At 57.6% G+C, this 17,037-nt stretch overlaps 1 protein-coding gene across 1 annotated transcript in view; it reads right to left on the reverse strand.

The window, feature by feature from the left end:
- The window catches only part of HCN2 (hyperpolarization activated cyclic nucleotide gated potassium and sodium channel 2), a 30,538-nt gene extending 14,429 nt beyond the window's left edge, over window positions 1–16,109 (reverse strand). The window contains exons 1-5 of the mRNA XM_008150719.3: window positions 15,466–16,109; window positions 5,424–5,847; window positions 4,580–4,741; window positions 3,315–3,533; window positions 1,997–2,143 (exon numbers count right to left, since the gene is read on the reverse strand). Of these exons, the coding sequence (XP_008148941.2) occupies window positions 1,997–2,143; window positions 3,315–3,533; window positions 4,580–4,741; window positions 5,424–5,847; window positions 15,466–16,109 (1,596 nt within the window). The remainder of the gene's footprint in view (window positions 1–1,996; window positions 2,144–3,314; window positions 3,534–4,579; window positions 4,742–5,423; window positions 5,848–15,465) is intronic.
- Window positions 16,110–17,037: the final 928 nt, after the last annotated feature.

The following is a 17,037-nucleotide window of genomic DNA, read 5'->3' on the forward strand; positions in this document are numbered from 1 at the left end:
AACTAAGATTATTCTACCCAGCAAAGTTATCATTTAGAATTGAAGGGCTCACTGCCCCACACTCCTGCTGATCTGTGATCTGGTCGTTATGCTGTCGGTAGTTACGCGTCAAGGCGTAACGACCATTTGCATATTACATCTTTATTTTTTATTATTTTTTTAAATATATATTTTATTTATTTTTTACAGAGAGGAAGAGAGAGGGATAGAGAGTTAGAAACAATGATGAGAGAGAAACATCAATCAGCTGCCTCCTGCACACCCCCTACTGGGGATGTGCCCGCAACCAAGGTACATGCCCTTGACCAGAATTGAACCTGGGACCCTTCAGTCCACAGGCCGACGCTCTATCCACTGAGCCAAACCGGTCAGGGCACATCTTTATTATATAGGATATGCATTACCTATGGACAAAGACAATAGGGTGGTGAATGCCCTAGCTGGTTTGGCTCAGTGGATAGAGCGTCAGCCTGTGGACTGAAGGGTCCCGGGTTCCATTTCGGTCAAGGGCACATGCCCGGGTTGTGGACTCGATTCCTAGTAGGAGGCATGCAGGAGGCAGCTGATCAATGATTCTCTCTCATCATTGATGTTTCTATCTCTTTCTCCCTCTCCCTTCCTCTCTGAAATCAATAAAAAAATATATTTTTTAAAAATATGGTGAAGACTGCCGAAACCGGTTTGGCTCAGTGGATAGAGCGTCAGCCTGCGGACTGAAAGGTCCCGGGCATGTACCTTGGTTGCAGGCACATCCCCAGTAGGGGGTGTGCAGGAGGCAGCTGATCGATGTTTCTCTCTCATCGATGTTTCTAACTCTCTATCCCTCTCCCTTCCTCTCTGTAAAAAATCAATAAAATATATTTTTTAAAAAAATAAAGAAGAAAAAAAAAATGTGGTGAAGACTGGGGGTGGGGCAGGAAGCGGGTGGAGGGGGGCAATGGGGGGAAAAAGAGGGACATCTATAATATTCTCAACAATAAAGATTAAAAAATAAAAATGAATGAAACTATACAAGCATTAGAAAAAAACATCTTCCCGCCTCAAGGCCTTTCCCTAGCTGTGCCCTCCACCTGGGATACCCACAGGGTCACAGTGCCTCAAGAAGATGTCACCTCCTTCTCCCCTCTGCCTTCCCATCCTTCCCAAAGCTCCTCCCTCTGGACCGCCCTGAGGGCACAGAGCAGGGCTCACAGACTCGCTCAGTAGCTGCTTGGCGAGTGTTGTGGGTTGAATCATGTCTCCCCAAAAGGTACGTTGAAGTCCCGAACCCGGGTCCCTGGGAATGGGACCTTATGTTGAAATAGGGTCTTCCCAGTTGTCATTAGTTAAGATGAGGTCCCACTGGAGTAGGCGGGCCCTGAATGACTGGCATCCTGACGAGAAGAGGACAGGCGCACACACACGGGAAGATGGCCACGCGAAGCAGCGGTGGAGGTCGGGCTGACACATCTCTAAGCCCAGGGTCACCAATGACTGCCGGCTACACCAGAAGCAGGAAGAGGCAGGAAGGACCCTCCCTGGAGGCTCCGCAGTGAACACAGCCCTGTGACACCTTGATCTGGGACTCCTGATCTCCGGAATCGGAGACACTAAATTCCTGTTGTTTTAAGCTGTCCAGTGGGTGGTCATTCCTCATGGCTGCCCCAGGAATCTTGCCCAGGGTCGCACAGGCTGGGGGGCAGAGCTGGAATCGACTCCACAACCCGCCTAAGCTGCCTGGCTCCAGCCTTCCTCCCTCCGCCTTCTCCCTCTGTCTAACACAGCCCCAAACAAGGTAAGCAGTACGGGGTTAGGGTTAGGAACCCAGGGTGGCTGGGGCATCATGGGAGTGCAGGTGACAGAGGCTCAGGGAGGGACACCGGTGTGTGTACAAGTCTAGCTTGAGTCCTTCGTACTGCAGCTGGACCCGTCCCTCCTCGTCTTGGGGACTGGGAGCCGGAGAGCAGGGGAGTCGCAAACCTTACCCAACCGCGAGGGTCCTGTGGCCCTGCCTCACCTCTCGCAGGGGCCCGTTGAGCTCTCCCAGGATGCTGTCCTCGTCGAACATCTTGCCCTGGTAGCGGTGCTCATAGTAGTCGTGGATTTTCTGTCGGAAGTCCGCAGGCAGCTTGTGGAAGGACATGTACTGCTCCACCTGCTTGTACTGTAGGGGGCATGAGGGCCGAGGTCAGTGGCTGCGGTCCAGGGAACCCCTGCCTCAGCCTAAATGGGGCTCCCAGGTTTAACCACAACCACAACAAGCACAAGACCCAGTTACGTCTGAATTTCACATCAACAGCAAAAATGTCTCGTGTAAGTGGATCCCGTGCAATACTTGGGATGTGCTTATGCTAACAGAAGTCACTCCTTGTGTCCTAAATTGTCTAGCAACCCTATCCCTGACAGCTTGACCCCAGGCCCCCAAGATGCTGGTCCCCCATTTCAGAGACCCCCAACTCTGTCTATGGCCCTGGTGCTCCTCCCCAGGATCCTTCTATAAACCCAGGGGACGTGGCAGAGGTGCCAGGCCCTGCTAGCCCCCGGGTGGCACCCACAGGGGTGCCCCAGCTCCATTTCCACTCCAGCCCCACCCAGCCACAGCTGCCCTGAGCTCAGCAGAACCCGTGATGGTGGGCGGTTGGCAGCACCAGCTCATGTTTGGGGGTGAGGCCGTGGCTTCCGGACAGCCAGGATAGCTGGCGCTGGGCCCAGCTGACCCGGCTGACCCGACTGGCACTGCTGGGGGTGCTCACAGCTGCCCAGCCAGGGTCAGCCATCTGGCAGCAGGGCAGGATAGATAGGGGCAGCAGTGGGGTGGGGGCCAAGCTCACCCTTGGCCCTTAGGGAAACTGAGGCACAGGGTAGACATCAAGGTCATACTCCAGAAAGGGCTGGTCTGCGGGGCCAGCACCTGCTTTCCCTCAGCCTTTCCAGTCCCCGGGCCCTTGGACTAGCCCCATGGAGGCTCCCCCAAACCTGAGGCCAGGTCCAAGTGGCTGAATATATTTGCTCCCTCAGTGGCCTCCCCCATGGACCTGGCTGACCAGCATGTACTCAAGTGACCCCAGTCCTCTTGGACCCTGCTCAGTGCCCCCCCACCATAGCCCCTTCTAAGCCAGCCCAGAAACCCCAGAATTTCACCTCCTAGAGAGGTCCCCCTGTGTTCCCTGCCCCTAGAGAGCTCCCTGATGCCTCATGGACTGGCCCTGCCCTGTTTGGACCCCTGACTTCCATCCCCCTCCTCGGCATATGTCCCTTCCAGGCTCCAGACTTCCCTCTAGGGTCCTCCCCCCGACCCATGGAGCTGGAGGAATAGTGGGGTGGGCCCCCCAGACCTTCTCTTGGTACTGGCGCCTCGAGGAGTCCAGTGACTGGATGAGGGCTGTGGCGTGTCCGATGAACATAGCGTAGCAGGTGGCACCCACGATCATACTCAGCATCGTCAGCCAGATGTCAGTCATGCTCTCAGGCGCCTGCCGGCCGTACCCGATGCAGAGCATGTGGCTCATGGCCTTGAAGAGCGCAAAGGAGTAGAGCTCGCTCCATGAGTGATTCTGCAAGGCCATACACAGGTGGGCAGGTGGGCAGGTGCTCACAGCCCCAGGGAGCTCCTTGACCCCAAGGCCCCACCTGCCCGTCCTCCCCCAGGCATCCAAGGTGGTGAGCTTCCCATGTCCAGAGACAACTAAGAAACTAAGACGCAGGCAGGTGATGTGACGTGTACACGTGTGACAGTGAGTGAGCAGCAAGAGCAGGTCTGGAGCTGCTTCCTCACTTTACTCCTGGAGAAACTGAGGATCAGAGGGGTCAGGGTGGCCCTGGGTGCTCAGGAGCCCCGCCCCTTTGCAGCCTCTGATTAGAATGGGTCAAGAGGAAGTGAAAGTTCCAGGGACCCTGTGGACGGTGAGCTGGGGACACCAGCATCCGATCAGAGGGCCAGGAGGGTGGAGGCATCTGGCAGGGCCAGGAGGATGCTCCCCTCCCGCCCCCCACCACAGTCCTCAGTTAACCCGGCTGTGGGAGGGGGCAGAGGGGCCCATTCAGGAAACAGGACAGCATGCCCGGGTGTCCGGCCAGACAATGAGCTGCCTCAGCCAGGCAGCTGTGCCAGGCGCTGGGTGCGCGCCTGAGGATGCTCCCTCTGCTGTCTCTCGCCCATCAACGCCCCCAGTCCCTCCTCCCACTCCTGCCCAGCTCCGGGTGCAACCCACCCCACCAGTGCCAGAGGCACAGCACTCCAGGGGTGGGAGAAAGGCTCCTTGTGGAGCTAAAGAGCACCCAAGACTCGCCCTTTACAACAGTGGGCATCTCAGCGAGGCAGCGATGGGTGACCGGGCTCTCCAGGGATTGTTGTATCTTATGGCCCATGATACCAAGTTCCCATCTGTCTTTTTTTTTCTTTGTCTTTGAATAAATGATGTACATTAGAAAGTAGACTCAATGGCGGGGGCAGTAAGCAGATGATATTATGTCTGGGTGACAAAAGTTGTTACAGTCACTGGAATGATCAAGGAGCTGCCTGTTCCTGGTCCCAGAGGGGCGCTATTTTGGGTCCCCAGGACGAGGCCCGGGTGGGCGTGGCCCAGGGCGGGGCGCTCACCACCATGCCGTTGATTGACACCCAGCAGTTGCGAGGGAAGTCCTGCAGCATGGGCACCAGGAACTGCAGGCAGCCGTCCCAGTGGCACAGCAGCAGCATCATGCTGATGAGGTTGCAGATGCGCATGACCGCGCTCGCCAGGTCGTAGGTCATGTGGAAAATCTGGGGCGTGGACGCAGTGAGGTAGAAAGGAGCACCCCCCCACCCTCCCGCCACAACACCGCCCCACGCCCCGCAGGACCCAAATCCCCGCCCAGCATCCCACACTCCCAGGAGGCTCTGCCACCTTTCTGGTTAGTGAAATGTCCTGAGGGCGTGTGGGCAGGACCACTGTCCCTTCCAGCAACCCTGTCCCTGCCCGCTTCCCCCCTCGGAGCCTGTCGCTGCCCTGGAAACCGGGGGTGACATCACTGGGCATGGGCGGTCCAGAGGTGGTCCCGACTTGGGGGACAGGGACATGACTTCGCTTCCCTGGGCCTCAGTTTCCCCACTGCCAAACGGGGCAGTGGATTCCTCCTTACAGGGCAGAATGAAGGAAAGGGGCGCAGATGCGTCAAGAGTCCGCGCTGTGTTCCCCGTGACCACAGCCCGGGGCTCCGCCCTGTAGGGGCCCCTGAGACCCCAACGTGCCCAACGCCACCAAGTTCTATCCCCTACGGCACAGGCCCTTCACTGCGGCCTTTGTGACCCCAGCCCAGCCCTTTCAAAACCCCTCTCCTGTGCCTGGAGCCCCGCCCCTGGGCCCTCATAGCCCCACCCTGAGCCTCCCTTCACGCCCGCCAGGTGGTTCCCGGGCCCTCAGAGCCCCGCCCCTGCAGCGTGGCCCCGCCCACAGCGCCCTCACCTCCTCCCACTGGTGGATGTAGCGGATGAGCCGCGACAGGCGCAGCAGCCGCAGCAGGCTGAGGATCTTGGTGAAGCGCACAATGCGCAGGGCGCGCGCCGTCTTGTAGACCTCGGAGTCGATGCCTTTCTCCACGATGAGGAAGATATAGTCCACGGGGATGGAGGACACAAAGTCCACCACGAACCACGTGCGCAGGTACTTCTTCTTGATCTTCTCAGGGTCCAGGATGATCTCCGTGTTGTCCTCGATCACGATGCCCGTGCGGAAGTTCAGCACCAGGTCCATGAGGAAGAACGTGTCCGAGACGACGTTGAACACGATCCACGGGGCCGTGGTCTCGTCCTTGAAGAAGGTGATGCCCACCGGGATGATGATGAGGTTGCCCACCATGAACAGCAGCATGGTGAAGTCCCAGTAGAACCTGGGGAGAGGCGTGGCGTCGGCCCTGGAGCCCCGGCCCACGCCGTGCGCTCTGTAGGCCTGCCCTCCCCACTGTGCACATGCGCCTTCGAGGACCAGCCCAGATCTCTCCTCCTCCAGCAAATCCGAGACTGTGGCCCCAGTGTCGCTAGTGTGGACTCTGTACCCAGGAAGTACCCCCCTCCCCCAACCCCTTATAGAGCCCTACAGCCCGCTGGGCTCCCCCAGCCCGAGGCCCTCTCGCTGGCTCAGTTCTAACCTTCCCTCCATGAAGAAGCTCCAGACCTCACAAAGCCTAAGAAAGAGGTCACTCAAAAATTGACTAAATGTTTCCTTTGACCAAAAACACCCAATGTGCCTGGCATAAGGGTGGAGTCCAAGGGCTTGAAAGGAGAGGGAGCTAAGCAGAGAGAGGCCAGGGTGGTGGGGAGTGGGTGGTGGTGGCAGGAAAGGAGGAACAGGATGGCGGGTTCAGTGGGGGCGCCAGGGGTTGGAGAGTGCAGGGTGGGAGCTGGACACGTCAGCTTTGACCTGGTGATCCAGGACACCAACACCAGCAGGTGGGCTTCCATGTGCTTGTACTTCCATTTCCAGAAGCTCCCTGAGTGCCACAGACAGGGAGGCAGCGGGGGGCGGGGGGGGGGGCAGTCCAGCTGGGGGAGAGAGGTGGGGCCAGGGCAAAGGGCTGAGACTGTGGGAGGAACCTGAGCAACAGGACTTGGCAGCTGTGCGGACATTTGGTGCCATAAATACGCCTGAAAAAGTGATGATGGGTTGCTTCTATTCCCAAATACAAGACCCCAAGGTCAATTCCGATATTCCACCGGGAGAGTGCTCTCAGAAAAGGGCCCGTCCACTCAAGGAATATCTACAGATGGCCAAGCATGGTGTCCTGAATGAAGCGTTCATGAGGACATACAGACACAGCAAAAGGCCACATGGACAAACTGCCGGCCTCGGAGCCATCAAGAAAATGTGAATCAAAATCACCCTGAGCGAGAACTGCCAGTTCCTCAAAAAGTTAAACTGAATCGCCATATGATGCAGCAATTCCATCTTAAGATTGAAAGAAGGGCCCGGCTGGCATGGCTCAGTGGTTGAGCGTCGACCTATGAACCAGGAGGTCACAGTTCGATTCCCAGTCAGGGCACATGTCCGGGTTGCAGGCTTGATCCCCAGTGTGGGGCACGCAGGAGGCAGCCGATCACTGATTCTGTCTCATCATTGATGTTTCTATCTCTCTCTCCCTTCCTCTCTAAAATACATATATATTTAAAGATTGAAAGAAGGGACTCAAACAGGTACTGTGCTCCCATGTTCACAGCATCACGATTCACAACGCCGAAAAGGTGGAAACAACCCAATGTCCATCCCTGAATGACGGTGGTCCGTCACATGCAGGAATATTACTTGGCCATGAAAGGGAATGAAGCACTGACACGAGAACATGTGTAAACGTTGAAAAAACGATGCTCAGTGAGAGAAGCAGACATAAAAGGCCACTCAGCGTGTGATTCCAATCATGTGAAACGTCCAGGACAGGCAAATCCATAGACACAGGAAGTAGGCTCATGGTTGCTGGGGGTGAGGAGGGGGATAGGGAGTTTCTGTTTTGGAAAATGAAAATGTTCTGGACATGGGTGGGATGAGGAGTGCACAACACATTGTGATTGTACTTAATGCCACTGAACTGTACACTTTCAAATGAGTAAATGCCAAATTTTATGTCATACACACACACACACACACACACACACACACACACGTTAACATTATAAAAAACCAAAACGAAGCCTGGGGGGTCTCAGAGATGAGCAGCTGCCCCAGATCATGGGTCTGAGCCCACACCTGCTGGATTCAGGCAAAGGAGGGCCTCGAATTTTGAACAGACAATGATGAGATTTTGCCTTTAATGTGGAGGGAAAGGCACCCCCCTCCCCCCATCACGTCGGTCCTCTCAGGTGTCTCTCGAGGTCTTCAATCCCCAAGTGGGTTTGTGCGGGGCTCTCCTGTAGGACCAGCACTCTCCCCCTCATGGCTGGAGACCCCACGTTCACTGAGGGAAGGCTCTGTCACATGTAGGTGGGGCATTGCCCGGAAGGAACCTCAAAGCCTACAACTCCCTGGGCTCCTCCCGGGTGGACAGAAGAAGAGACTGAGGTTCTCAGTGGCTGGAGGGACTCGCCCAAACTAGCACACATAAATAAAAAGCCGCGAGCCCTAGCACTGGCTTGGCTGCAGTGAGCTCCCTGTTTTGGTAGCTGCTGTAAATTGGCTCCTTTCTGATGGCACTGTGAGAGCTATTAACACCACGCCTGCCGGCTGGTGTTCCACTCCAGGGAATTGATCCCAAGGAAACTGTCCAAGAGGAAGAGAAAAAAATTAAAAAGTTATTTGTACCAACATAGTCACAATAGCTCAGCCTGGGAGAGCCAAAGGCTGGAAGAGACCCAACATCTACAACTGTGGTGGCCGCAGCCAGAGCTGGCTGACACCCGCTTTGGCCCACTGGCAGGTGTGACCTTGGGCACGTCCTTCCAGTCCTTGGGAACCTCAGTCTCCTCTCCTCATCCCGAGGAGCCCAGGGCGTGGCAGCTTTTGAGGGTCCTCCTAGGGAACTGTCCCGCCCACATGTGATGGGACCTTCTCGGAATGGTCGTGGGCACTCTGGCCATGATGGGGAGGGCACGGTCCTTTGGGAGAGCCCTGGACAAACCCATCTGGGGTGGGATAAAGACCTTAGAGAACTAAAGGGCTGACTTGAACTGGGGGTGGGTGTTAAGGGCAAAATCAAATGACTACTAGAAATTCCAGACCTTTTTTCACTTGAATCTAGACAAGGTGTGGGGCTCAGGCCTCCCATCTGAGACACCTACTCATCCTTGAGACCTCAAGGCCTCAACATCCAATAGGATTGAGGGGCCCCACCTGCTTGCTCCTTCTAGTCTCAACTCCCAATACCCAGAGCATCCACTACAGAACTCCTAATCCCATCCCCACCCTCGCTGAAATGACAACTGCTACCCCCATTTTTGGACATACACCCTGTTACAGAGTAAGCAAGAAAGAGTAACAGAAGGCCAGGGGGGCCTAGAAACCACCAGGGGGCCTAGAAACTATCTAAATGGCCACAGAGCATGAGGGCATCCTTGACATGAGATTCTCCAGACATTCTCTCCTTTTATTCTTGGGGTGGGGGAGGTAGGGACAGGCACCACACTTCCCCACTGACAAACAAGGAAGGTGCCCCAGCCAGGGAACTGGGGCAAGGAACTGGAACCCAGAACTGCCACCCCCAGGGCCTGTCCTCTATCTTCCCGCTGTCTGGGACTCTGCCCACAGGCTCTGAGGCTCAGCCCGATCACATGCTGTGCACAACCTTCCCATTCTGTGTGGTGTCCCCTGGGCTTTAAGGTGTTGGAGCAGAAGGCAGGGGACTGAAGAGGGGCTGATGGGCAGGATGACCTGGTATCATGCACAGGGCATCTCACCTGCTCCAACTGGATGACCCCAAATTGGCCTGGGGCCTTGACCCTTATCCTCTCCAGCCAGCCTGGTCCCCCCAACGGGAAACTGAGACTGGGGGTAAAGGAACTGGCTTGAGGGTAGAGGAACCCAGGGTATGTGCCCCAGCACCCTCCCCTTTTCCTTGCCCTGCCCACCCCTTGAACCGTGCCACCAGGGGCTAATCACTCTCCTTCTCTGAGCCCCAATGCCTCATCCCCCCAATCCCAGCAGCCCCTTCCTCATTGGGCACCCCAGGTACCACCAGGATGCAGGGACCACTGGGATATCGTCAGGCAGCGAAGCAGGAGCGGATGCACAGTCAGCCCTGTTACCCGGCACCTCCAACGACCACAGTTAAGTCCTGGATGTTAAAATGCTCCCCAATAAATCGTATCGGGGCCCTTGCTTCTGTGGAGGCACCCATATCCCGGCTGCTCTTCCAAGAGGGCAGTGGACAGACTGGCCAGTTCACACCTTGTTCACGGAGAAAAGCAGGCCAGAGAGACACAGCGAGTGGAAGGCTCAGCAGCAAAGACCCCTGGCCCCAGGCCCAGGATCCTCAGCCCCCACACCCTAATAGGTCAGGGGTCCTCAAACTTTTTAAACAGGGGGCCAGTTCACTGTCCCTCAGACCGTTGGAGGGCCGGACTATAGTTTTAAAAAAACAAAACTATGAACCAATTCCTATGCACACTGCACATATCTTATTTTGAAGTAAAAAAACAGAACGGCAAAAACACCCGCATGTGGCCCGCGGGCCGTAGTTTGAGGACGCCTGCTATAGATTATAGAGAGGGCCTGGAACCTCTTCCAGGAGCACCCCCACAGGCTGGTGAACTCAGTGGGGCCCTGGTGGCTGCCACCACCATGAGCTCAGTTCTCCTCTAGCAGCTGCCCAGCTGTTCTCTTGGCGCAGACAGACAACCTGAGGCACGGCCAGTGCTAAGGGACAGGACCCACACAGCCAGACTTCCCAGCAGGACCTGGGTTGAGGCCCCCACAGCCACTGGTGGGAGACACGGCGAACAAGGCAGCCGGCTCCCTCCCTCCAGGATGCGAGAATCCAGAGCCGTGGGAATTACATATCTGGCAAATCTGAGGGATTAGGGGCCACGTCGGTGATTAAGGGAGAGCTGGGACAGAGGATTAGGGGCCTGAGCCCTCGGATGCAGAGCTCAGGAGAGGCGAGTGTCAGGGATTAGGAAAGGGATACTCCTGCCAGGGAAGATGCCGGATTCCCAGCTTAGCCCAAGCCAGGGTGCACTGTGGGGTTGATGGTGCGCCAGGCCACGAGGACACACAGTGACCAGACAGACCTGGCCCTCCCTCAGGCCCAAACTCGGGCGGGGAGACAGGTGTTCCACACAAACAGACAAATGAAAGGGGTGCTTCAGAGGGACCACTTTAGCCAGGGTGGTCTGGGAGGACTTCCTGAAGCAAGTGGCATTTGAACGGATTATGGAGAAGGACCCTTGCTTGGGTGTGGGAGGCACTGCGCCGAGGCAGAGGGAGCAGGAAGTGCAAAGGCCCTGTGGCTGCCGTGGGGTTTCCCCTTTCAAGGCTGGCTGGGCGGCCTGGGGCTGGAGCAGAGGGGAGCAAAGGAGCTGAGAGGAGATGATGGGAGGGGACAGAAGATGGCTCTACAGGGCCTTGGGAGTCTGGGCCAGGGAGGCTTTAAGGGAGGGGAAAGGTGGACTTATAGGTACCTCGAGACGCCCCTGCTGGCAGCCGGAAGGCCAGGAAGTGGGCCGAGGATGACATTCAGACAGGAGATGAGATAACTTGTGCTGGTTGGATGCGGAGTGGGTTTGCTGAGGCGGGAAGTGTGGCAGGGTCTGGCCTAAGCGAGCGAGTGGCTGGGGAAGCTCCTCCCTCCCAACCCCCAAGCATCCCCTTGAGAAGGCTTGGGGAGGTGAACGTTTAGAGCAGGGAGCTCAGGGACCAGAGATTAGAAATTCTCGCAGGAAGCCTCTGGAGTGAGGAGAGAGGCTTCGGTGAACCCCAGCCCTGACCCCTTTACAAGGATCATGGAGTTAACTTCCTCCCAGGTGGGGGGTGGGCTGGGCCTCAATCCTCCCACCTGGGAAATGGTTTTTTTCACTGCTCCCGACTCCAAGTGCCTTCATGTTGGGTCTGGAGCCAGGGAACCCTAGCCCTTGGCTTGGCCCACCCACTCTGGATAAAGTGGGGTTTATTCCTATGAGATAATGTAGAGATTTGCAGAGAGCCCCCTCCCCCCCATCCTGATCTCCAGCTGATCCTCTGGGCCCTCTGGGGGGGACAGGGTGTCCAGTCCTGTAAGTTTCTTCAAGTCAGCCTCCTCTACTACCCCAGTCTGGGCGACCCCAGAGGACATGACTCAAAAACAGGTCAGCATCCACAGATGCTGGCTTTGTAGAAACCTCTCTGAGGGTCAGGAAAGGGACCCACTCATCTCTTTCCTCCCATGCCAGGCCTCCCAGCAATAGACAGTTCAGGAACATTATATTGAAAATCAACAGCAGTAGGAAAGACTCAAGTCAGATCTCAGAGGCACTTACAGACTTAACAACAGATGCAAGGCAGCAAGGAAGCCACTTGCCTAAACTCTCTCTGGGAGATGACTCCACCCCCAGATGAGAGCTCCCCTCGACCTGCCCAGCACCCAAGCATGCCCCTCAGGGAGTTCAGAGATGTCGTGGGCACCCACTGTGACAGGGATCTCTTGCCCATGGTGGGGGACTGATGGGCAAGTAGACAACCCAAGTGAAAAGGCAGCAGGCACAACGCAGGTGGGAACAGCAGGTGCACATGCTGCATGGGGTCCGGGGGGAAGCGGCTGGGAGCTGGAAATCAGAAGCACTGGGTGAGGACATGTGTGGCAGGGGGACCAGCTTGTACAAAGGCTATCATTCCACAGGAAGGAGAGGAGAACAGTGTGAGACCTGAGGCCTGGCGTGATGCTGGCATAGCTGTGAAAGCCAGACACCCCTTTCTGCTCATACCACCACCATCTCACATTTGGGGAAACTGAGCAGGGAGTTCCAGAGAGGACTCAAGACCAGCCATAGACGACACAGGGGCTTGAGGAAGACACCCTCCTCAGTACCTCTTGGCTGAGAGGCCTCCCTCCTACGGGCCTCTGTAAATGCCCTCCTCCCTGGACACGCCATGCAGCCCTCACAGAATGAGGCACAGCCAGGGCTCTTCCAGGACACCAAACAGTAATTGTCCTGTTCTCGGTACCAGGCAAGTGCCAGGCCAGTGTGCAGAGATGGGCTCCACTGGCAAGCAAAGGAGTCATAGCTCAAGGAAGTGGAGACTCTGTGGCCCCAGGTGGGACCTTGGGGCCTGCTCAGGAGGGAACCTCCATCTCACCACCCCAGTTTCCACTTAAAATCAGGAATGGTGTGCAGATAGGGAGGGACACCCCGGGAAGTGGTATCTGCATCTTCAGGGTTTGAGGACACAAGGAAGCCGAAGTGGAAAAGTGGATCCAGAAAGGCCCCTCCCCACTGCTCTGTGAACTGTTTGTTTTTGTTTTGTTAATCCTCACCCGAGGATTTTCCATTGATTTTTAGAGAGAGTAGAAGGGATGGAGATAGAGATAGAGATGAGAGAGAGATAAACATCGTAGTGAGAGAGACACATTGATTGGTTGCCTCCCACACTCACCTGACCCGGCTGGGATCAAATCTGCAACCCAGGTACGTGCCCGTGACCGGGAATTGAACTTGCAGCCCTTCCTCGTGCGGGACAACGCTCTAACCACTTAGCACACACCCAGGTGCTCCCAATATCTTGATCAATCCCCAGAAAGCCTTTTCCTCCCATAAGGCACATGGCCAGAGGCCAGGCTGCCCAGTAGTCAAGAACATGGATGGGCCAGTCTGCCTAGGTGTAAATACCTGGTCTGCCCTTGACTAGCTGTGTGGCTTTGGGCAAGTGACTTTACCTCTCTGTGCCCCACCTTTCTCACATGTAAAATGCAGGTAGCTGCAGCACCACGGCACAGCTGATGGGAGGACTGAATCAATATTCCTAAGGTGCTCCTACGACACCTGGCCCAGGCGGGGCTCAGGAGGAACTGTTTTGGTCACGTGCTTGGAGTCTGTCTCCATATTGAATCCGAGGCTCTAGATGTGGCAAAGTTCTGAAAGCTGTGGGGTTGAGGAGGTCCTGTTACACCCCAGCTTGGCAGCAGCCTAAGTTTTTCTTTTTAAAAAAATATTTTTTATTGTTTAAAGTATTACATATAGTAGTACATATATCTCTTTTTTTTTTTCAAAAACCCCCATTGACCTTCCCCCAGCCTCCCCTACCTAAGTTTTTCAATTTGACGGTGGCTCCCCTAGTCCCGACTACAGGCTACCCTCCACTTGCTCATCCTATTTTACAATTATCTAACCTGCCCAGGATCCCACAAGCGACTGTGCTCAAGGGACACAGGATGGGGAGCCCAACTGCTCCTCCCAGCACCCCTCAACCACGCCCCACACTACCCCTTCTGTGAAGAAGAGGAAGCCTAGGACCACCTGAGTGCTGGAGGGAATGAGGGGATGGTTACTTCCTGCCGACATCTCCCCCTGCCTACCATGTCCTCAGTGCACTGTCTCAGCCAGCTGGCCCTAGCTCCCCCTTTTCATAGACTGGAACATGACCCTTCACAGCTGAGACCCAAGCTCTCCCAGCCTGTACCATCTACAAAGGAATGCTGAGCCCCCTTGCAGGTCAAGACCATCCAGATGCATACCATCTGGGCTGCCCCTAGGCCCCCCATCCCTCACCCTCCACAGCCTCTCTCAAAACTCAAGCCACTGGTTAAGGCTATATTCACTTCACAGGGAAGGTCTGAGGGCTGAGGAGTCGAAATCCCAGACTTTCTTCCAGCCTTGTCCCAGATTTGTGTGCCCCTGGGCTTCCCCAGTTGTCAAGTGGAGACCTCGGACGTGGGGACATGGCGGGGGAGGTGGAGAACCTCTGTGTGGGGAGCTCTGGCGGGCTGGGAGCCTCGGCTGGGATGCTGTCCGTGGTGCTGAAATCGCGCCCGCCCTGAGAGCTGGGCTGGGAGGCCTGGAAGCGTCCCACATGAACCCCACTCGCGAACACAAAACTTCACACACACACCGTGCATACAACTCACAAACACTGCCCACCGCTGCACACCCACCCGGGCACACGCACACACACCTCCATTTCCCCCTAACACATACCATGACCCACCACACAGACACACCCCTAGGAACACGCTCCTCCCCATTACTCGGCACACGCCCCCAGGACCCCCGCCCCCCAGTCACATGCTGGTGATCACACACAAGGTCTGCAGTGTCCATGCTCGCAGGCCACAGAGCACAAGCCAAGGAACAAGAACAGCAATAATACAGGTCTTGTTGGGTGGCCCTAGGCTTCCTCTTGGCTGCAGAAGGGGTAGTATGGGGGCACGGTGGTGACCCTGCGCCTAACCTCGCTCTGAGCCTTTCCACGCATCAATCAACCGGTTTTATCCATAACATCTACACACCCACTGAGACATGTGCATACCACCCAGAGGCTGGGCGGCTCAGAGAAGACACAGCCGGGAGACCCCGGGATGCTCAGCGCCCCCTCCTCGCGCAATACCCAGGCTCGGGACGGGACGCACCTCCCAGGGGTGTGAAGCGCAGGTGGAAATCGTGGAGCGGGCCGTGTCCGCTTAACCCTTTCTCTGCTAGCCTTTCCAAGGCGCGTCCTTCCAGGGCGCACTTCCTTCCTCCTTCCTTCCGCTTTGCCGCCTCCCTGGCGCTCACGTTCCCCTCTATTCGTCCTCTCCGTCCCTCCGCGCTCAGACCCTAGTTCTGCGGCCGTGACGTGCGCCCTCCCGGCAAGGCTGGGGATGTGTGGGTGCGTGAGAGGGGGAGCACCAGGGTTAAGGCAGGAGTCTGCGCGCACCTCCCAGTGCCCCTCCAAGGGCGGAGCCTCGCGCGCCCAGGTCATTCCAGGCGGGTCCTGGACGCGCCCGAGGTCACCGAGGGGCCCCGAGGTCAACCGCGGGTCGACCGCCCCGCCCTCCCCGAGACGCTCCAAGGACAGCCCCGGCGCTTCCGCTCGCTGCGACCCCTCCGCGCCAGCCCGCCCCTCCCGGTGGCAGTACCTGAAGTCGCTGTACGGGTGGATGATCCAGGCCCCCGCCGACTTGACGCGCTCTTGCTCGCGTTCCACAGCCTTCTGGCTGCCGAACATCCGCAGCGAGAACTTGTTGACGCCCGGCTGCAGGAGCGCGCCGAACTGGCGCTGCATGAAGCTGGCCTGGCTGCCGCGCGGCTCCCCTCCCGGGCCCGCCTCCTCGCTGCCCGCCTCGTCCGCCGGGCCGGGCCCCGGAGCCGGGCCCGACGCGGGCCCCGCAGCTGCCCCACGGCATGAGAACGACACCTTGGGCCCCCGCGCCGGGCCCTCGGGCCCCGCGGGGCTGCACTGCGGCTCGCCGCGCCCGCACTCGCCGTTTGGGCTGCCCTTGGCCGTGCTTGCCGCGCCCGGGGTGCCCGGGCGGCCGCACGAGCTGTCGCGGCTGCGGAGCCGGGCCCGAGGGCCGCTCTCGTCCGCCGCCTCCGGGGGCGCCGCCTCAGTACGGGGCGGCTGCTGGAGGGGCGCGGGCCCGGTGCCAGGAGGGGGCGCGGGCGGCGGCGGTGGCGCCGGCTGCTGCTGGGGGGGCGCGGGCGGCAGCGGCGGCGGCGGCCCCGGCGCGGGGGTCGCGCCCGGGCTTTCCCCAGGCCGCCCGCCGCCCCCGCGCGCGTCCATGGCGAGGCGGCGCCGGGCAGTGCGGAGCGGAGCCGCCGCCGCCGCCGCCGCTGGCCGGAGCCCGAGGGAGGGGGGAGGCGGGGGCGGGGCGGGGCGGAGTCGCGTGGGGTGGAGCCTGGTTCGCAGGGGCTGGGCAGGGGCGGGAATCCCGCCTCCGCCCGTGTACGCGCCGGGAAACTGAGGCCGCGCGTCGGGGACAGCCCAAGGTCACGCGGCTCTGAGACCTGAAAGACCGGTTCAGGTATCTTCCCAAAAGGGGAAACCAAGGCCCACGAAACGGCAGGACGCGCTCAAGGTCACCGAGTCCAGCCACGGGGCCTGAACCTCTGCACGCGACCTTGGCCTTGGGTTTCTCCTCTTTCCAGAGCACCCGGCGGGGCGGTAACCATTACCGGCGGGACGCGGAGAAGTGGGGCGTTCCCGTGCCAGCCTCTTTCCTTTCTTTGGATTTGAAGATTTCCATAATAAAAGGCTGTTTTTAAAGGCTAGGAGAGCCTTGCTTGTTCACTTGAGGGCCCCCTCAAGTGAGAATGTGTTATGTGGGAAGGGGCAAAGTGGGGTCAATGCCGCTGTTCTCATTCCTCAGTCGCCCCTTCCCCCCACCTTCTGCATATATGGAAACTGAGGCCAATAGGAAGAGCCGCCTAAGGGTGCTGGTGACTCACACCCTCAAACAGGGTCCTAAATCACAGTGGAACACAGTGTGAATTTACTGGGCATTTAAAATTTTACTTATTGGTTTTAGAGAGAGGACAGGAGAGAGAAGCATCACTTTGTTGTTCCACTTATTTATGCATTAATTTGTTGATTTTTGCCCTAACTAGGGATCAAACTGGAAACCTTGGTGTATTGGGACAATGCTCTAACCAACTGAGCTACCCAACCGAAACAAAATTAGTGGGCTTTAAAATCAGTGTGGCTCAGTGGT

Source organism: Eptesicus fuscus, chromosome 6 (assembly GCF_027574615.1).
Source record: "Eptesicus fuscus isolate TK198812 chromosome 6, DD_ASM_mEF_20220401, whole genome shotgun sequence".
In the NCBI taxonomy this organism is placed as follows: domain Eukaryota; kingdom Metazoa; phylum Chordata; class Mammalia; order Chiroptera; family Vespertilionidae; genus Eptesicus; species Eptesicus fuscus.